This window comes from Leuciscus leuciscus (genome assembly GCF_965113295.1).
Source record: "Leuciscus leuciscus genome assembly, chromosome: 6".
In the NCBI taxonomy this organism is placed as follows: Eukaryota; Metazoa; Chordata; class Actinopteri; order Cypriniformes; family Leuciscidae; genus Leuciscus; species Leuciscus leuciscus.
The window spans coordinates 20,668,027-20,689,870 of record NC_138730.1 but is presented as its reverse complement, the minus strand read 5'-3'; the positions used below and the strand labels follow the sequence as shown (position 1 = coordinate 20,689,870).

General features: G+C 38.2%; 1 protein-coding gene across 1 annotated transcript; it reads left to right on the top strand.

The window, feature by feature from the left end:
- The first annotated feature begins 1,363 nt into the window (after positions 1 to 1,363).
- dipk1aa (divergent protein kinase domain 1Aa) lies at positions 1,364 to 21,818 on the top strand. The gene is made up of 5 exons (XM_082172474.1): positions 1,364 to 1,765; positions 14,786 to 14,920; positions 15,796 to 15,903; positions 18,036 to 18,212; positions 19,805 to 21,818. The coding sequence occupies exons 1-5, from the start codon at positions 1,712 to 1,714 to the stop codon at positions 20,615 to 20,617; spliced, it is 1,287 nt and encodes a 428-aa protein (XP_082028600.1). The 5' UTR covers positions 1,364 to 1,711; the 3' UTR covers positions 20,618 to 21,818.
- The last annotated feature ends 26 nt before the right edge of the window (positions 21,819 to 21,844 follow it).

Sequence of the window (21,844 nt, the reverse complement as noted above, 5' to 3'; positions counted from 1 at the left end):
AAATAACATTGTAATGGTCTAATTAATTAAATTAATCATTAAAAAAACTTGTTACCAGTGGTTTGCATGCTGAATGTTGAAGTCATGTGTGACTCAAGCAAAATTGCAAGATATTGTCACAAATATAGAGGGATTATATCAACTCAATTAAAGTTTATGCCAAAAGTGTTAGCAATAAAATGTTAAAAGATCATTATTATACATTAAACATAGTTATGTTATATATTATTAACATTCATTCAAAACATGAAAATAATTTAAGTATAAATAGGCCTATACATAATATTTAATATTTCACTTCCCTTGAAATCAAATAACTGTGATTTCATGTTGCATCACTGCATCAAATGGAAGAGAATTACATTATTATAAATGAAGTTCCAAGTGCCCAACCAAAGGGAGTACTAATCACAATAATGGTGAGATATTTTAGGAAATCAACATGAATTTATACGCATAAGTCAACTTATGTGACGTTCTCCCAAAAATGTTTGTTGCATTGACAATAACATTCAAGATGACTGGAAAATGAGCGAATGCAAGAAGAATGATGACTGAAGAAGTGGAAGAAATTAGTGAAAAGTCTATTAAAAATTGCCCCGCCTCAAAAACCATTTGCCCCGCCTATTTTTTATTTACTTTTTTATTTTTTTGCTTTGGCAAAATGGTACTCAAACCAGTCAAGTAATGTTTACTTGGGTTTTCTGAGTAACGAAGGCATAGAATGCAAACAGAAGATTACTAAATTGTTTTAAGCTCAACAAATTATTGGACATTAAGTAAAGTTAACTAAAAAGTCTTAGTAAGAACAACTGTTAGATTTTACAGTGCAGAGCCAGCACAACTAAAACAATGTTCTTCCGCAAAATGCATTTTTTTTTAACCGCTAGCCGACCATACATAGTGTTACATGGTGTACCTATAACCATAATAACCCTGCTCTATATACAATACAAGCATGAATGAATCCTAACAAAACACAATTCAGTTTAAAACATTCAAGATAGCCTAACTGTTAGCACTGGGCAAAAATAAAACTGAAATAGTTTACAAAAATGTCCCCACAAAAATTAAAGCAAGCCAGAGTCTCTTTCCTAAAATAATACATCCAATTCAGAGATTAAAATTAAAAATATAACTTTCGGGGTCATACTAATCTACATAATAACAACAAATGATATACAGACGTGACAAATACATAATTTGTACATGTTATGTATTGCTAGTTGCAACTATATTAGCATTTATGACTATTAGGTGTTTGAATTTGCATATGATACCACCAAAAATGTATTATGTGCATGGTGTTCAATAGAGGGCGCCAGTAAACATGACGCACAATTTGCTCAAGAAAAAAAAGCACTAGCCCTACATTAGGTCGGCTGCAGAAATTGAATGTGTACGCCTGCGCCCTTGACATGCTGCTGTCTCGCTGCTTTATAACAGCTGTACTTGAAAGTGTTAGACGCTGGATACCAACCCTGACGAACCGAATAACATGAATTCTTAACACAACGCGTAAATCTACACAGTATCCTTCGGGGAGTCTAATAATATGTAAGGATATCGGCTGGCCGTGAGCACAGTACACGTCATGTGTCGCGCGAGCCGAATCACTTGAAGTTCGCTGAACATTATTTCATTTTCTTATTCGGCATATGGAGACTCTGCTCTAGATAGCTCACAGTCTTTGAGATGATCCATTTCTGCAATGGCGAGGGGTCTGTTTTCACGGGCCTGTCTGTCAAAGACTTACCACTTTCAGGTAATAATGCTTATGAAAATGTATATGCAGTAGCCTATTTTTATGCTGAAATGAAATGCTACTATCTCAGCGAATGCTTGGTGAGAATGAACGGAGCAATGTGAATGACCTTTAAAGCCGAGAGAATTTTTTCTTATATTTAATTTATATTGTTTTTAACGAGTGCAGCTGCTGCTCTAATCTGCTTTGAATCTGTCAGCTCTTGATCAGCGACCGTTGTCGTGTGACGGTAACTCTCGCTTTTGAACTGCAGTTCAGAATATGTTTTTACGTCAGAGGCAAATGGTTAGGGAATTCTTACTTATTATTTATGGAAATAAGTTCTCCATTTACCCTTGAGAGGACTGGGTTGCCATGGGCTTCTCTGCTGTGAGATTAATCCCCTTCACTGGACGAAGTTAAACGGTCTCATGTCAGCCTGTATAACTCACAACAGGACTATAAGGAGCTTAAACAGAAGCCAGGGTTACAGCACACATGAGCAATGTTTGTTTAATTTGCACATAAACGGTTGTGAATCATTGTTTATGGTTCATATCCTAAACTAGAGGTATTCATATAAACATTTAAAGTAGCAAACTATATAAAGCAATTAGTTCACATGGTCAATGGCTCTGAATGTGGAATTACTGGAATTACAGATGAAAAGATTACTTGAAAAATACACTAGCAATTAGAGTTAAAATATTACCAAGTTCGATATTTTGAGGTTATTATTAGACATAGACAATATAATTACTATAAGTTCTTGCAGACTCAGGACCTTGTATTTTCCAAAAGCTCAGTGAGATTTTTTCTGAAAAAGCAGTCAATCCGGTTCCAGTTTGTTTAGCAGGTTGGGATTTTTTTTTTTTTAAACCATTGTACACACCTTTCTTTGTATGATATTATATTTTCCTTATTTTTAATCTGTTCTTTGCAGATTTTGTGTACATTAATCCTTTTGAAAGTGTCCTTAACCCTTAAATGCATGAATGTTTCGCCAATCATTATTTAATATTTGGGTCTTTAGCTAATATGTATCTAACACAGATTGATCTCGACCTGTGGTGATAATATAAAATAAGAAAATAAAGCATATTTTGTTACATTTTGGAGATTGGAAGGGTTCAGTTTGAGCAGATGTTTAATACCATCATCACTGGAAATGTAGGCTACTCATGTACTTCCCAGTACATTCAGCATTTGGCTCATATTCGCCATCTCAAACTTTTTCTCAAAACGATCATTTTCAACATCTTCAAAATCAATATTTTGATTGCTGACAGCTTTTGTATCAGATCCACCATCAAGTGACAGTGACACTAATATTTGATTGGTTTCAGTACTTGCTCTGCTGTAAATCGTTGAGCCATTTCAAGTTTTGCTGATGAAACTTCCTATTCTTTTGTTTTCTGCCTGCTGTGAGTGAAACGTCACTTAAAGGCACACTATGCAGTAGGGCTGTCAAAATTGCTCAAAAATGACGTTCGAATATTCCCTCTAAAAAACATACGAATATTCGAACTATTCGAACATCTGGTTGCGCATTTTTTCAATGACGCGCATTACGTCAATAACAGGACAAATTAATACAAAGAGACATACATAACTTGTATAGGTAGTTAATTTAAGTTTAAACATATTTGACAATGTATTACCAACACAAAACCAAGTAAATAAACTAATGGCCAAGACCGCAGACCTCAGTCTCGCTCACTCGCAGGCACTCTCTCTCTCTCTCTCTCTCTCTCTCTCTCTCTCTCTCTCTCTCTCTCTCTCTCGCGCTCACGCTCTCTCTGCTCATAACGGTTTAAATGAACAACAATAAGCACATGTTGAGTGCTGATCAAGAGTTTTGTGCAAGCAATTTAAGGTCGCGACTCTTGTCCCAAATATAGCAGGCTTCATTCAGTGATTGAAACAAATGTATTAACATTAATTGAAGTTTTACAGTATAGAACCGACATTGAACGCTCCGAGCGAGCTGTGCTGTGGTAAACATGGAACTTTTCTGTTTAACGTTAAATAAAATGAGGCACACAATTCCGAGAAATGTGACAACAAAGAACTTTTACCCTGAGGTTCATAAAAAATAAAGTGCTATTAAAAAAGAAAAAGGCTACTTACATTATTGGTGCTTGTATTAAAAAAAGGAAAAACTGACTGCAATTTATTCCATTGTCTTTTAGTGCACTGTCAACTTTCAGCAGTGACGCTGTGCTAGACAGTGCGACTCGTGTGACCTGTCCCTCAAGTCTTGTTTATACTCGACGCGTCCGCACGAGCGCGAATCGCCCCCTATCGTTTCAAAGAATAGTACAACGGCGAGCGCGTCGAGTATAAACGCCTCGTCCGTTTGGGGGAGGTGCGCGCGCAGTCTGCGGAGACTCGCGCTGCGGAGACAGGCGAAAGTATAAACAAGGCTTCAGGCAGCGCGCGCGCCCACTCGCAAAGCAGACAGCCGCGCCTCTGCTTCCGCGGGCGTGTTTTTCCATATTCGAAATTCACATTCGAATATTCATTTTCACGTTCGAATTTCTGTTTTTTAAAACTATTCGAATATATATTCGAATTTAGAATATTCGTTGACAGCCCTACTATGCAGTTTCCGTTTTTGTCAAACAGCGACCCCTAGAGTCGCTGTGGAGTACTTGTATTTAACGTTACTGTCGTAAATACCACTCACGCAGAGCCGGTTCCTCACGCGGTCAGTTTCTCGTTTTCTTTTCCATGACTCTTCCGACCGCGTTTTCTTCGTTGACTGTGCCATGATTCACGTCTGAAATGCGTGCTAGTGTCTTCCATAGAGTCTGCTTCATATGTTGTTGATGTATGTGACGTCGTGCCGTAAAGCAAGTTGTGATTCTCGCGAGATTTGTCGGGGCGCCACCTCTCCAAACCTGCATTGCTGGTTTTGCCAGCGGCGTCCCCCCCTGCTTTGCTGTCGGGATGATTCGCCTTACTACGAGTTCGTTTACCATCGAAATGACTTCGAAGCTGTTATATAAAGGTACAAATCTTGCATAGTGTGCCTTTAAGGTTTAAGCATTGTGTATCAGACATTGACACCTTGTGGAATAAAGGTGAATTGCACTTATTCAGTAATCAAAGATTCAATTAATGTTGTGCAGAAAAAAGATACTTACACTGTTACACACCTATACAATTTTTACAGAAAAATGAATGGGAGAGCAGGCATTCTTTTATAATTGTATTATTTTAATGAATTGATTGAGGAATACAAAGAAGGTTGATGTATAACTTTAAAAAATGAATGAGGAAGAGGGTAGTGAATGACGTCCTGGGTCACTAAAGCCCACCAGAGGTATGCGTTTCAGGGTTAAATAAAAAATAAAACCCTAAAACACTTTTTACAGATATGTACAGATTGCACTGAAAACAATAATATCCCTCATTATGTTTATTTCAAGTGACAACCTCCAAAATCCTCTGCTGATTTCAGAATTACCAAATATTTCTACTCAGACAGGCTTGAGGTTTGATTTCAGAAGTTGAAGTTTTTCAGAAATGAAAGGCAGAGATGCCACCAAAAGTGGGGAAACATATAAGTATTAGTGGTTATTAGTCATATTAGTCATAGATTTGCTTTCTCAGAGCTAATATGACTTGAATTTTGATATAAAAAAGCTCTGAATAATAACTCCAAACAAAAGACATAATAACAGTAATGATAATAATACTATTAGTATTGTGATATGAATAAATATTGCTCATAAACGACTGTTGAGATAAAAGCTTGGAAGCTTGCGTCATGACTAGAGATGTCAATTTACATAAATTCCCATAACCAGTCATTGTTTAAATTAACGATCAATTAATTGATTATTCATTACCCTTAATCTCTTGAATCCGAAGCGGGGGTGCTACTAAGTTATCACATTACTTAACAACAACCCCTTGCTTAACCAACACAAAATAGGTGTTGTTTTAGACCTTATAAGCTTGAAGAAGCCAGTTAGGGAATATGACCAACACTTAACAAGTGCTTTTAAATTTGCTGACATATTAGAAGTGCTCCATTTTCATAGTGTGAAAAAGTAACTGTTTAAATGGAAATGTGATCCTTAAAATCATCGTACATAACAGATACACTTGTGTCATATATCGTTGACAAAACTAGCAGAATACAACAAGCATATTTGTTTCGGTTAAAGACCAAACCAAGTATTTGTATGAAAAATCTCTGCGATGCACATGCCAACAGTATGCTTTTCACTAAATTTTTTGTATGTAACTTCACGTAACATTAGTTAACTATAGTAGATGGCATTATCTTTATTTAGAGCATGTGGTCTCGAACGAGCCCAAACATAACATAGGACAATACGTGGTGGATCACAGAGTCACATGACATGCTGCTTTGCTAAAGCTATAGAACTTTCTGGATCCGATCATGTCATGATCAAGAGGTTTTCCAACGTCATTTGGAAGATCAACCAATGGAAGCTGGATCTCAGGTGTGGTGGGTTTGTATAGTGGGTAGAGACCAATCAGACACCGTTTTACAGCTGGAGCGCGCTTCGATTGGTTTTATTGCTCCGGTTGACAGGTTTTGATTTACTGTGTGCATTTGAAACAGTGCTGGCTTAATCTAAGTCCTGTTTGTGAAACAGGGCCTTAGAATATGTGACTACGGCTCGCTCGCTCGCTTCATATTTCCTCTCGTGTCCGCTGCTTATGTTTTGCGCATGAGCCACACGCACCTCAAAACTACTTAAAGGTTGTATCAGTGATTTCAGGCCCAAAAATATTTTTATCACATTCATCTAATCTTTCCTAACGATCCGCTAGCTGCCCGCCCCATAAGCATGCCGTCAAAAAACCGCGTCTCTGTAGGCAGCCTAGGCTCTGAGATCTGCACACAAAAACAAATGGTTTAGCCAAACACTCAAAACCAAAACAAATAGTGTTCCAACCAATCACTGACAGGGGGAGGGTGTTGTGAGGTTTTTTGCTCGTGCACGGCTGCACGCGAAGTCAGAGCTGAAGAAAAAGCTGGCTCAAAACCTCACAACACCCTCCCCCTGTCAGTGATTGGTTGGAACACTATTTGTTTTGGTTTTGAGTGTTTGGCTAAACCATTTGTTTTTGTGTGCAGATCTCAGAGCCTAGGCTGCCTACAGAGACACGTTTTTTTGACGGCATGCTTATGGGGCGGAGAGCTAGCGGATCGTTAGGAAAGATTAGATGAATGTGATAAAAATATTTTTGGGCCTGAAATCACTGATACCGCCTTTAATCTAAGGATGACCTTAATCTATCATCGATACATTTTATCGATTAAATTCTTATTGTCAATTAATCGATCGACGATTAATCGTTAGCATCCCTAGTCACAACTTAACAAGTGGATTATTTCAAATGTTTTCTAGCAGAGTGTTTATTGTATAATGATATCTTGAGCATTATATGTATTTGAGGTAGATTTGATAATTGTTCATACTGACAGTTTATTTCAATTAAAGTCCATGAACTGGAAGTATCAACTGACTTTACTTCAGTATTGTAACCAATTTGAAACAGAATATTAATTTAAGGGAATCTTAATTTTCATATTTTGACTAAAGATTTTGAAGACAATTTTTTTTGTTTTTTTTGAATAATTTGCACAGATTAATTGTTCACCACAAGACTGTGTGCTAACAAAGTAAATAGAGTCGATTTTGTTTTAAATCGAAACAAGTTGAAGAATTTGACAAATAGACCATTTTTATTTGGTTAGTAAAAATGAAAGTTAATTCCATGCATGGGTCATTTCCTTAATAAAAAGTTTATTTCTGGCAGTACTTACAGTAGTGAATGTTGTATCGCACATGAGCTAAAGTGAAATGGCGTGGAAGTAGAGTTTCTCGGAACTCATGACACTTCACAGCTGTACCAAAAAACAAGAAAATGAAGGTGTGTGTGGTCGAGTGAATCACATCAGAAGGAATCGGCAGCATGATGAATTGACTTGAGCTCTGTGCTGACAGTGCCAGAGCTGGTCCTTCCATGCAGGAATGCTGACTCTAGTCCGGAAAGCAGCAGGTCGTAGGAACAGGGAGCATGTGGCATCAGATTCTTCTGGTGTTGATGGTGTGATGGACCACTGATTTGTGGAAAATAAAATGTGCGGCAGCAGATGTTTTTATCCATTGTGAATTGATTAGAGTACTGTGTTTTTTTAAGAGAATGAAACCAAGTCTGAATGCTTGTTTGAAGTCACTTAGAGGACTATTTCCTCCTGAAACACTGGAGGTACACTGTTAAATGTTCAAGCTCTTGAAAGTCGGATGGATTCTGATTGGCTTTCAGTGTTTATTGTTCATCAGCTGGGAAAAAAATTAGCTCTGAATGTGATTCCAACACTATCATTCTATATGCTGTTATCATCCTTGTTGTAAACGGGCCGCCATGACACGGATAAAGTCGGCATGAAATGGATGTTGTGGTAGTTATTTCTTCCCTGCTGTGACGTATATCAGAGTGAAAAGTCTTCTGAAATGAGAGCAAATTTAAGAAAGGACTTGATATGGTTATTAAAAAAATAAGAATAGTCCATTTAGATTTCATAGTGACTTTAAAACTATCTGACAACAGATTGGCATCTGATAAGGAAATTTTCTCCAGAGCGAGTTATTACATTTCAATGAAAGATTACTTTAACCTCAGTGATTTATTAGGTTGGCATTAGGGCTGCACGATATTGGGAAAAAACTGACATTGCGATATTTAGTTTTTCTGCTATATAGCCTATAAATGCGGTATGAAAACAATTTCACCAGATGACTCGTAAAGCTCTATTTGTAAAGAATTGATCATTCTAAGATGATTAGGGTGATTTTGTTGAAGAGTGCATCTGCAGAGAGAATAATAAACAAATTACAAGCATAGATAAATACAATACAATAATGATACAAATGAAATAAGCAGTGCTTTGTTTTTCAGGTAAATCAGGTACATAGATTGAATAATCAAATGTAAAATAACACTGCATAGTCTTTACTGTATACGTTAAATATAATACATTTAATTAATAAACATTTTTTTTTTGTTAAAGCTACAAAAGTAATTTTCTCTTTCTCTTTGGTGACATTGGTGACACAAAGCTGGGTTTATATTAGGCTGCTGTCCCTTTAAGACGAATGCAGGTATGCAATATAATGATACGCATCCGTTTTCTTTTTTAATTGTTTAACACAACCGACTGTGTTTATGAGGATACTCATCGGGACAGGCATTTTGACTTAATTTTGCGTTCACCTGTCCGTTCAAGTTCAAAAGACGAGAAAGAAACCTGAATTTGGTGTTCACGTGCTGTCTTCGCGGCTCTGTTTGCACGCACAGAAAACAGCGCATGAGTTCCAGTCTTCTTGCTCTTGACGTTTAAACTGACAGGACTTAAAAACACATGCAAAATAAATGAAAAACTTTCACTCTATTCTGAACTGGAGCCAATCAACTACGATCCCTGTCGCGCATGTGACTATCGTGGATGGCACATCGTGATATCGATACTAATATGATATATCATGCAGCCCTAATTGGCATTGTTTTTGGGTGACAACTGCACAAGGACACTAAAGTACTTTAGGGCTGTGAAATAAAAATTCGAATTTGGAATATTTGTTAAATTTAAAAGAAAAATCCACATAAAAAAAAAAAGTGCATTTAGAACGTGCTAGAGCTAGACGGACATCTTTGACCGTTGCACTCTCATGACAGAGCCACATGCTTAGAAAGCCATGGAAAGTTAAAAGAAGTTCAAATTTAAAAAAACATGTCTCTAAACTTTTTGCTTCTTTTTTTTATATTCCACTGCACGTTTTAAACGCAAAAAGTACTCTGTGTGATTGGCGCCTTGGCCCTTTGTATTAAACTATGCATAATTACATGATGCTGTTTTGTTTATAATTGTTTGTGCAATTTACAAAATTATATTTGATTCATAAATGTAATTAGTTATATTTTGGTCTAAAATTCAAATGGAGTTTTTCAGCCATTTTGACATTCCTTTAGTACTCTTGGATTTCAATGCTAGCAATTATCTTTATCCTCACTATTTTTTAAGTATAAAGGGTTGGACCCTTTAGTTTTGCAAATGTGAGCATAGGTAGCATGAAGAAAGTCCATTTTGAAAACACCTTAAATTCACAAGACAGAATGGTTTGTCTTAAAGTGTTCTCCTTAGCGTTGTGTCTGGCAGACTGGCTCTGTATAGGGCTGTCAGATTGATTTCTGAAAATGGACCCAGGGCTACATTTATGTGTGAAACAGCTTCTCCTTAGATAATTGTTCTGGGCTGAAGCTGCTTGTTAGCCAAAACAGTTAATTACGCCATTTCAGCAGCAAGACAGCAGTTTGCTGAACTCCTTTTTACACTGAATAGTGCTTGCGAAGGTTGAGAGGAAACGTTATACATAGTAATGTGAAGGTTTGGGGTGGTTGATTTGCAGCTCTATACTTGGACACCACCCTAATGTGCTCCATAAAACACAGACTAGCGTGATTTGGCAGCAAGGAGCTTAGTCTGAAACAAGCTCCACTGAGACATTTGTACGGGGAATCTGGCATTTTCCTCAGTTTATTGCCTCACATTCATCTCATGATCACACACACATCTGGATGGAGTTTTTCTTGGAGATTTTCCTGGACTTCTTTTGTTCAAGACAAGTTCATATGCTGGACAACATGATTGCTTCTTTTCAATAGGATTTGAGTAGCAACTTCTTAAACTTTTCAGCCATGGTACAGGATGTTTGTAAAGTGATGTACAGTGATTGTTGTTTGATACAAAGGACGGGGGGAAGGGAGGCTTTCAGTGTCTGAACTTCATTAGATGACATAGCCTACTTTTGTTGTTGACTCTCTTCATAAGCAGAAAACTTTTTCTTGTGTGGCATTACAGGGGTGGTGTATTCCAGAAAGCAGGTTATGCAACATGCCCGGGTAAGTTTACATACAACTATGGGGATAACCTCAACTTTCAGTTTCCAAAAATGGAATTAACTTTCAGGCTTTCAACTTTCAAGTATATGTAAGTAAGTTATGTCACAGGGTTAGTTTATTTCAGAGGTATTCAGTGCATATGTGCTGATACACTATATATATATATACTTTAGCGTGCCTTTCCATTGTGACTCTGTGGTGAATCTGGTGCACTATTAAAAATGTCTTTGGGCTTTCACTATGAACATACTCTGGATTGAACTTTGCGTTTTTGAACATCGATGTGACTTGTAATGTCTCAGTAGCGTCTTAAGTTTGCTTATGAGCTGCGATTTCTCTTTCGAGAAACCACGCTTGTGCATTTTTTTTCTCTGATTCGATCATAAACTTGCGCATTATGTATCGTTTCACAGCTGGTGAACGATCCTGGCTTCAGCGTCATCACTACGACACGGCATTATTATGGCTTTTGTTCACAGCGCACGTTCCGGGACTGAACACGGCAATGTTACTAGGTCCCCAACCCAGCATCGACCCGGCATCAATCCCGGGTCGTGTTTGCGTTCACACAGAAGGCCCTCTGGCAATTTCCAGGGTTCAAAGCGCTGTCTGAAAGGGGCTAATGTGATGGTGGGTTAACCTTGCTTTCTGGAATACCCCCCAGATATCAGAAATACCAAGTCCTGTCAGAGCCATAGGGTTCAGAGCATGTACTCTGAGTTTAGGTCGCTTATGATGTGCATATAGGAAGGCAATGGGTGCTAATCATCTTCCCAAACTTCCCTTTCCCGATTCCAATCTCCTATCCCTATCCTTCTGTCCTCTGCTTCCTGTCTCAAACTGTTCTATCAAAATACTATCAACAATTTAAAAAAAGAAAAGAAAAGTCAAGTCCTTGCTTAAAGTGATGCAAGGACTGTATTGTCTGGATCTCCAAAAATCATGTGAGAGTAATTATGAAAGGTTGAATGATATAGGAGTCACAAGGGAGAACATTTCCGACAAATCTAATTTGGACTTTTTAAAGACTGAGTCCTTCTGGGAAACTAACCTGTAATCATGTCTGAAGGAAACCAGTATTTATACCTACCAGCTTCATTACAGTTTTCTCCTATAAAGAGTGAATGGGATTTCTGAGTTATGGAAGGAAATAAAATCTGAGCTTGCTGTTGTATTACAGAACCAGCACCTCAAGCCCACATAATGGGTCTTCTACTACTTTGATTCACATTCTTAAAGCTGAAGTGTGTAATAATTTTCACTAGTAGCACCAAACAGAATTGCAAAAGTAATCACCAATGTTACACCTTTGGTTGAGTCAGTGTTGCTGCTCTTGGCTGGTTCTCACATTGTAAACACATTTGTCTTATTTTGATAGCAGTATGTCTTAGATCATGACTAGTTATTAACTGTAATTTTCTGTAATCATTTCACTGTAATTCCAGATGTTCTTTAGACTTAGACTTAGACTTCCTTTATTAATCCCTGAGGGGAAATTAAGGTGTTACAGCAGCAACAGAAATCGAGACAACAAGCATAACAAAAATAGACAACAATCTCAATAATCTGTATAATAATCTAGTAATTACAAAATACCACACAACGACCTACTTAACATAACAAATTCAAAAACACCTCCAATTCCCTTACCCACGTACACACTCAATACCCCAAAACAATGCCACTCAATCCCTAGTCCAAGCAAAACCATTCAAAATATTTTTTTAAAACAAGTTATTACGGTAATATGGACTGAAATATTAAAATATTAAATAGACTAAATAACTTCCATTCGTGCATCTACATAAATACATATACGCAAATACGCAAACCATACATACCCGTATACATACCTATGCATACGTACATACCTAAATATACCCATATACATATACCTATACATTCACGCAAATACACACATAAACACTTATATCCATATAAATGCTTATACATATACTCTCACTATTCTGCACATACTTCAAATTAGGGTGTGGTTGTACAGCCTAATCACAGCAGGAATAAAATACCTAAAATATCTCTCCTTCTCACACGGAGGAGGAATCAACCTCCTACTAAATATACTCTCCTGTGCTCCAACGATACCATTTAAAGGGTGAGCAGTTTCACACAAAATGACAGAGTTTGGCTAGGATTCTCCTCTCCATCACCACCTCCAGCGGGCCAAGGGTAGTCCCCAACACAGAGCTGGCTTTATCAGTTTATTCAGTCTGTTTGCATCGCTGATCCTGATTCCACTTCCCCAGCATACAACTGACTCATAAAAGGAACGGAGCATTTCTCCCCGAACGCCAAAAGATCTCAATCTCCTCAAGAAATAGAGACGACTCACTGTCCTTTTTTTAAATCAATGTAAGTGGCCCAGCTCAATTTGTTGTCCAAATGCACTCCCAGATATTTATAAGACGTGACAGTCTGAATCTCTTCACCATTAATTCTGATGGGAGACACTGCATGTTTAGATCTCCTAAAATCAATCACCATCTCCTTAGTTTTGTTTGTGTTAAGCTGGAGATTGTTCTGCTTGCCACCAGTCCACAAAGCTTTCCACCATGCGCTCCTCTTTCTTTCCTTCACTTAAACATCCCATGACCACAGAGTCGTCTGAAAATATCTGGAGATGGCATGCCCCAGTATCATACTTAAAGTCAGAGGTGTAAAAAGTAAAAAGTACTTGTACTACATAGCACCTGCTAGTAAAATCTCCAAACAGCAAATGCACAGGCTGAGTTTAGACTTTACGCTGAGAATAGACGTCTCAGACATCTGAAGCGCAATGACTTATTTCTATCAAAAAGAACACATTAAGCTTTGCACCGCTTTATTTACATGGACCTCAACCACAGTTTGCACCCACAGATATAGCAATTACTTTCACACAGGCCCGCCCCGTACACAGGCATGAAAATTGCATATGTAGCACACGGCTTTAGTATGTACGCCCGTACCCAACACAAATATGAAAATAAAGCCTATAAACACTGCCAGTACCTTGCCATTTGCAACAAAGTGAAAGAATTATGCAGTTTGTATTCTAACAGTTTTAATGAACAAATAAAAGAACAACCAGTGCTGGTGTTTATTCTTCATACTTGACCTGAAGATTTATAATGTTTTACAGCATTTGCCAAGTAATTAAATAATTGATTTGAGCCATTGTTGTATATTCGGCTCTACTGTAATCTAATAATGTAAACACTACTGTTCAGATGTTTTGGGTCAGTAAGATTTATTTGTAATTGATATGTTTATCCAGCAAGGGCTTGATCAAAAGTAAGTGGAATTGATCTCTAAACATGTTGCGCTTCAGGTGACCTGAGTTTGAGTCCCGGCTTGGGTACCTTTTCTGATCCTTTCTCTCTCTCTCTCTCTCCCACTTTGCTTCCTGCTAGCTCTCTGTACTATCTCAGTAAAGCCACAAAGAAAAAGCACAAATAGCCAGTAAAGACAACTTCTAGTGGCTACAAAGCTACTTCTCTACATAGTGATGCCCCCTGATGCCTTTCACTTTAAACTGTTGTGAAACTTGATGCCCAAAGTGACATGCTAAGGCTTTGGTGACCGCTGTAACCATAGCCTTTTTTTTTTTTTTTTTTTTTTTTTTGCAGCATAAAGAGCTTCATGCAGGTCTTTTTGTAGTTCAAAGCCTTTGTGTGCAAGAGAACCAACCCTCTAGTCTAGGGTGTCTGTCATAGGGACTTAATTAAAATGAGTTAATGTAGCAGATGAATATTGACCTTGCTTTAGTTAAGAATGATCAAATTGTGGCTGTACTCATTTCATGACCCATTGGATGGTAGTTAGAAAGTAAGTGGTTTGTAGACATGGGTGTATTTATTTGGACTTGTTGTAGCAGGTTTTCTGTGTGCTGTAACTTGCAGTATGACATACTGCTGTATTGATGTGTGTATTCAGCCTCTTTTTTTTTGTTTTTGAAATTTCACATGAGTCATGAACTACAAGTAAATATTTGACTTCTCGTGTTCAGTCAGGATTTGAGTTTCCTTTTAGCATGGACTGTGTTAAAGTTCATGACCCAGGCTTGTTTACTTTCTGCTTCTTTCCCCTTAGGCTCGTCTGTCCTACACTCGAGTGAAGTATCTCTTTCTCACATGGCTTGCTGTATTTGTGGGTAGTTGGGTTGTGTATGTGCAATACTCTACTTACACTGAGCTGTGCAGAGGACGAGAGTGCAAGAGCATCATTGTGAGTACGACCCTCTCTGACAGTTGCATTCATTTCAGATTCATATTGGCACACCTTGATCTAATTTAAAAATTTAGTTTACCTTTGCCATCTGACGCTCACTTAAAGTTAATCTTAAAAACGAATAATTTAACACTGTTGTGTTAACTGTATTCTTTATCAAATCTTCAGCAAATGATGTGATGCCTACATTCACTTCTTGTATTTATTTTAGGTTTTTTTATCGATTATTGGCCAAAACATAGAATAATAATGATTTTAATATTGGTGCATCCCTAATAACAGTACAGTGACATTTAAAGGGAACAGTTCACTTAAAAAGAGAAATGAAAAGGAAAATTCACCCTCATGTTCTAAATGCATATTCAATAGAAAGCAAAAAGACATTTAGCAGATTTTTTTGAATCCGACACACACAAAGCTATTGTATGTCGGCATGAGACTTTTATAATATAGTACATAAGTCATATAACCCCCTTTTATGGTACTTTTGTGGTGCTTTTATGTCCTTTTTTTAAGCTTGACAGCCTCTGCTCAACATCCACTGCCAACTGTATTGAAAAGAGCAGCTTAAAAATTCTGCAAAACATATTTTGTGTTCTATGGAACAAAGAACGTCATATGGGTTTGATGTAACATAAGGGTGAGTAAATTATGGCAACTTTGAATTTTGGGTGAACTATCCCTTTAAGCCATAAATGAGATAGAAACAAACATCCATGTACTACCTAACCCCCAGCCCCACCTATTGGTGATGTAGTGAAAATGTTTCTCCCGTATTTAAGCCATTACACAACATCTTATTGAAACGCTTCCACTTGTTCGACAGAATGTCACTTACATGCTCATTGAAATGGACCTTCCTTTTCCAACAGTGTGACAAATACAGCAAAGGTATTATTGATGGCTCCGCCTGTAGCAGCCTGTGTGAAGAAAGCTCACTATACTTTGGAAGGTGCCTCTCCACCAAGCCAAACAATCAGGTATGACACAATAAGGCTACGTCCACATTAATCTGGAGATGTAAAAAAAAAAGGGGAAAAAAAAGGGTTCTTTCATTTCAAAACGAACTCTGTCCACACAAGCGTTTTTAAGCATTTTCCAAAAGTTTCTCATCCACACTGAAACATCTGAAAATTTCTTAAATCACGTTGCTGTGCATGCGTGAAACATCATAAAAGCTCACTGAGGTGATACTGAGAGACCAGACGTCATAATATTCTCATGCTATTCTTCTGGCATGATCACTTTATTAGGTTGCACTCAATCGGCATTCCATATTATTTAAGGGTCGTTCATGTCGCGACTTTTGCATACTCAAGTTCGCTATTTTAATAGTAGATGCGTGACAAGTGTGCTTACAATAGAGAGCAACGTTATTGCGACACTAATGCATTGTGACATGCTCATTTATTCCAGGTGTGTTTACACTGCAGCGAGATGAAAAATCTCAACTTTTCAGAATGCTGCAAGGCAAGCACACCGCAAGTCATGTGACAAGAACCAACCAATCAGCTTCACCCTTTCCGTTTGAAATGAACATTGAAAGCTCTGCCAAGGTGGAGGAACAGCTGTTCCAGCTGTGAACAGAAGTGATCATTGCTGTACAATATACTTCACATGGCTAAATATGCATCATCATTATCGAATACCATCATTTCCGAATACCACACTACAACGTGAAAATGCAGTTTTCAAATTTATCCAGTTTGGAGAGATTCTTTAAAAAAAATCAATTTTCTATGGACAAAAGGCCAAAACATTAATTTTCCAACAATAAATTTATCTGGAATAATGTGGATGCCACACTCACCATAGTCCCTAAAATAGGGTGTCCGGTCCTGCTCCTGGAGGGCCACCTTCCAGCAGAGTCTAGCACTAATGCTGCCTTCACGTGCTATCCGAATTATCGTAAATACGACTTTCCTAGTTAAATTGGACATGAATGCCCTCTAAAGTCATATTTACCACTGGGAAGCTCAGGGATAATTTTGATACCCGAGTTCTCAAGTTGGGCAGACAATAAACTTTAAACATGGCGGAGACCAGAAAGATAGCTACATTATTGGTTAATACCAAGTAATTATTATTAATTTATATTAGCCATGTCTTATCATTAAAGTAGTGTATATTTACATGTATGAATACTTTAGTGAAGCGTATTGTATGTTTTATACAAATAGCCTGTGTTTGACCAAAATTCCAGAATCGTAAGCAAGCTTTGAATGTTTAAATGGTTGTCAATGAATGGTATATGCTAAATATAATTTTGGCTTTAAAGGGATAGTTCACTTTGAAATTAAATTTTGGTATGTTTTAGCTTACCTCAAGGGCATCCAAGATGTAGGTGTCTTTTTTTCCGCAGTAGTTTCAATTTTGATATTTTTAGGTCAAACCGTTCTTGTCTGTCAGTCATATAATGCAGGTCGATGCATTCACCTGCGAAACCGTAGCCAAGGCGACATCTATTGTATATATCTATACCCGCCCGCGCTCTCAGATCATTTGGACGTGGCTGAGTTCAAGAGGTAAAAAATGATATAAAAACTGTTCGTTTTCTCACACAAACCGCTCGTTTCGTGTCTTAGGCCATCAATGTGTACTTACGATGGGGAATTGTTTAATTTGGATGACGGGGAATTGTTTTAATTTGGACTCTGTGCATGCTCTTTGAGACAGTGACCATCGACCTGCATGATATGACTGACAGACAAGAACGGTTTGACCTAAAAATATCAAAATTGAAACTACTGCGGAAAAAAAGACACCTACATCTTGGATGCCCTTGAGGTAAGCTAAAACATACCAAAATTTAATTTCAAAGTGAACTATCCCTTTAATAAGATATTCCCAATAAATGGGCAAGAATAAACCTGGTGTCCTCCATGATTCATGTTCTTTCTGACAATAAAGCTTGAACGCGACGATTACGAGCTCGTAATCACGACTTCAGAAGTGGGAAGCAGGAAAAGTCCCATAGTGCGTGAAGGCAGCATAATTAAACACACCAGAACCTTCAGGACCACTAGAGCAGGAGCAGGTTTGGACACCCCTGCCCTTAAACCACATCTCAGTACTGTCATGTTGACATTGTGTGTTCATCCACTACTCTTAGGTCTATACAGGCAGCTGGGGTGACCTGGACGGCATCATTAAGTGTCAGCTGAGTGACGTCCTGCACTATGAGCTGGGAGAGGAACTGGAGCCAAAGAAAGAGATCGCACTCTTTGACAAACCCACTCGAGGAACCTCTGTAGAGAAGTTCAAAGAGATGGTTGCCAGTCATTTGAAGGTTTGGATACTTTTTTATTAGTTTTTTTTAAAACAATGGGGGCTTTCGCATTAGGGGCTTTTGCACTGGTTAGTTCTAGGAACTAGCCACCAGGGTGGTTCCCCAAGAACAAATCGTTCCCCTAGGAAAATGTTTCTGTTTGTGTTCACACCGCTAGTAGGAACTCTGAAGTGATGTAAGTCCCGCTTGTTGTTGTGACTTTTATTTTGACGGCGCGGCGGACATTTATTTTTATTTTGACACACAGTGCTCGCAATCTCAGTGTTCATTAGTTTACGATCTGTCTAACAGTCCTGACTCCTGTCTAATACATTATTAGATACTGTTATACAAAGAAAGTAGACAGTACATTAAAAGGTATTGGCATTTGCCATGTGGTTGATGTCCAGTGTTGCTAGCTGAGCAGAAATACATAATCATGTTTTTCTTGGTCCCCTCAAAGTTGCGTTGGATGCTCTCCTTGGCGTAAAGGTTAAGAGGTCCATCTATCACGGTTTTCCATGTTCTTAGAGTTAGTTTGTGGAGTAAATACATATACTATAATCTGTGTGTTTACACAGCTTTTTAAAAAATGGCGGGTGCTGGTCTTTCGCGTGCGTTTCTGCCTATTTTATCGAAAGCCCCTATTGTTGGAGCACTCAATTCTTTAAAGGAAAGCCACAAACAGGTTGAAGTTACTTAATGCACCTCGCATTTATAGTCGCAATGTAATGGACGTAGCAACATATATTTTCTTTCATATTGTGACGTACATCCGAGTGAAATGGATTATCAAAAAAGAAAACATGTTGGGCGAGGACTTGGTTCTATTCATCGTCTGTTGATTGGACGGATGCAGATCTAAATGCGAGCTTGCAGTCGACTGAATAAAAAGGGGCAGTTTAAGTGGACTAAATAATTCAGTACTAGGGCTGCACAATATATATTGAAATTATCGCGATATGCATATCGCAACGGCTTGCAATAACTGGGGTCATGAACAAAAGACGAAGAGAAAATCACTCACTACTCTTGGCTGAATAACTTTTGTAGCTTTAATAATAATCAGTATATATGTTTAATTCATACAGTGAAGACTAAGCAGTGTTTTATTTTTACATTTGATTATTCAGTTTCTGTTGTTAAATAACCCTAATGTAGGCCTTCCTGAAACCCTAAACCCTGTGGTTTACACTGATGTTAAAAACTTCTTATGCTACAGTAAAACACTGCTGTTCGCTTTCAGAAGTTGTAGGGATATTTTCTTGTCACAAAAAGAATGTGAACACGTATGTAGGTTAAATAATTTTAAATATATTTCAAAGATAATTTAAGTTTATTTTACTCACTTTAAGCATTATCGTATCGCATATTGAATATCGCATTATTTATTGAGTTATCGCATATCGCAATTTTCTTCAATATCGTGCAGCCCTATTCAGTATTATTGCGTTCATATTTGCAGTGAACTGTACCCCAGACCACCTTTTTAAAGTGGCTCTGATATGGATCTGGGTTAAAGCACCCTTATAGGCTTTGGCATCTCTTTTTTCATTGCAATTATTTGAGTACAAAATCATAAAATCAGTCAATTCCTTGTTTTGTTCCTACAGGCAAAAGTTGGAGAGCAAGCCAACCTCTCCAGTTTGGTAAGCCTGATCCTTTCAGTGGCGGACAGCAATAAAGATGGCCTCATCTCTCTCCCCGAGGCCAAGTCTGTTTGGGCTTTGCTGCAGCTCAACGAGGTTCTGCTGGCAGTGGTGCTCCAAGACCGAGAGCACACACCTAGACTGTTGGGCTTCTGCGGGGACCTGTACGTGGTGGAGCGGGTGCCTCACGCCCCCCTGTACGGCCTCAGTCTGCCGTGGCCCATGGAACTATGGATCCCTACGGGCATGCGGCAAAGCATGGACCAGTGGTTCACGCCTTCCTGGCCCCGCAAGGCCAAAATCTTTATCGGCTTGCTGGAACTTATAGAAGACATCTTCCACGGTACCTTTGGGAGCTTCTTAATGTGCGACATGAGAGCCAGTACTTTCGGTTACAACGATCGTCACGACCTCAGGCTGGTGGACGGGCGGCGTGTAGTTGCTGAGGAGGCCTTCAAACAGGCCATGATCCTTCAGCGCTGCGAGGACGATGAGGACTGCGTGTACGGCGTGGACTGTAGGACTTCGTGCGACCGCGCAGAACACCGGTGCATGGCCGAGGTGGCTCAGCCCAACCTGGCCAGGGCCTGCGGCGCAATGAAGGATTACCTCCTACGAGGAGCTCCGTACCATATACAGGAAGAGCTGGAGAAGCAGCTGTACGCCTGCATGGCTCTCAAAGGTTCAGCCGAGCAGATGGAAATGGAGCACTCGCTCATTCTCAACAACCTCAAGACCCTGCTGTGGAAACAGATCTCGCACACCAATGACTCCTGAAGGAAAAAGAAGATGCGCTGGTGACTACGTTCAGATTCTTGAATGTCTTCTGAAGCACTTCAGGTCATTGTGAATCTGGCTGGAAAAACATGCTGATGGCAATATTCAGTGCTGCTTTGGTATTAAAGTTATCTTTAGAAGGTGGTAGAGTTAAATCTGTGAGGACTTTTTGCTCAGGCTCAACTTTAGAGTAACGTTCACGTCTGTCTCGTGTTTTTGTCGTCATGCTTTGTCATACACGATTGATCAGTGATCATGTTAAATTTACAATTCCTTCAGATGTTATGAAGGAGCAAATGACGCTAACTTTGCATCCATTGTTGGATGTTAACAGAGAAAATTAAGGAATGCACTCGCCACCGACTGTGGTTGTGTGTCTTGTAATTGTAATGTTTGTCACATGAGCACAGCAAAAAGTCATAAAAGAGCCATTTTGAAATGGACATAGTCCAATGCCTTGATGTGCATGTTGCCAGTGAGTGTGCGTTTTTTTTTTTTTTTTTGATCGATGCTTGTGTGTGAAAAAGGTAACACTTTACAATAAGGTTCAATTTGATAACATTAGTAGCTAACATGAACTAATAATAAAGAATATTTCTAAAGCATTTATTAATCTAGGTTTATGTTAAGTTATAAGTATACTAACACATTTCTAACATTTAAAGTTATATAAATTAACAATGCATTACAAACATGAATTACCATTGAGCAGTATTTATAAATTAAAATTAACCTAGATTAATAAATGTAAATGAATTTAATCTTATTGTAAAGTGTTACCGATCTAAATGTTTACAAGGAGTTTCGTGAATCATGCTAAAGGAAGGAAGCCTCTCAACTATGACATTTCACAGTAGTGATCATTACATTTCTAATCATTTTAGTTTGTTGGGTTCCCAATTTATACTCCTAAGGCATGTCTAGTGAAAATCATCTTGATATGGTAAAAATTTGATTTTAATCTAAAACAATATGAAATGTCAATCATCAGAGTCATGATTCTTAATGTACTAATGAATGAAGAGCTAAAAAGTGCTTTGTCTTTTCATCAACCATTTTTCAGTGGGATGTTTCAGATTGTACATTGTCAGACTGCTTCAATTTTCTGTATTTATAAATCACACTGCTGCTGATAAAGAGTTAAATGGTTTTTTATAAGATTTGATTGCATGACTTTGCACATTAAAAGTGTTTCAAATAATCTCCCGATTATGTCAATCTACATCA

Excerpts from the sequence above, each read along its gene's own strand:
- dipk1aa (XM_082172474.1), top strand. The coding sequence starts at position 1,712 with ATGGCGAGGGGTCTGTTTTCACGGGCCTGTCTGTCAAAGACTTACCAC. Across the intron at positions 1,766-14,785 it reads CAAAGACTTACCACTTTCAG|GCTCGTCTGTCCTACACTCG; the intron begins GTAATAATGCTT and ends CTTTCCCCTTAG. Across the intron at positions 15,904-18,035 it reads CCACCAAGCCAAACAATCAG|GTCTATACAGGCAGCTGGGG; the intron begins GTATGACACAAT and ends CACTACTCTTAG.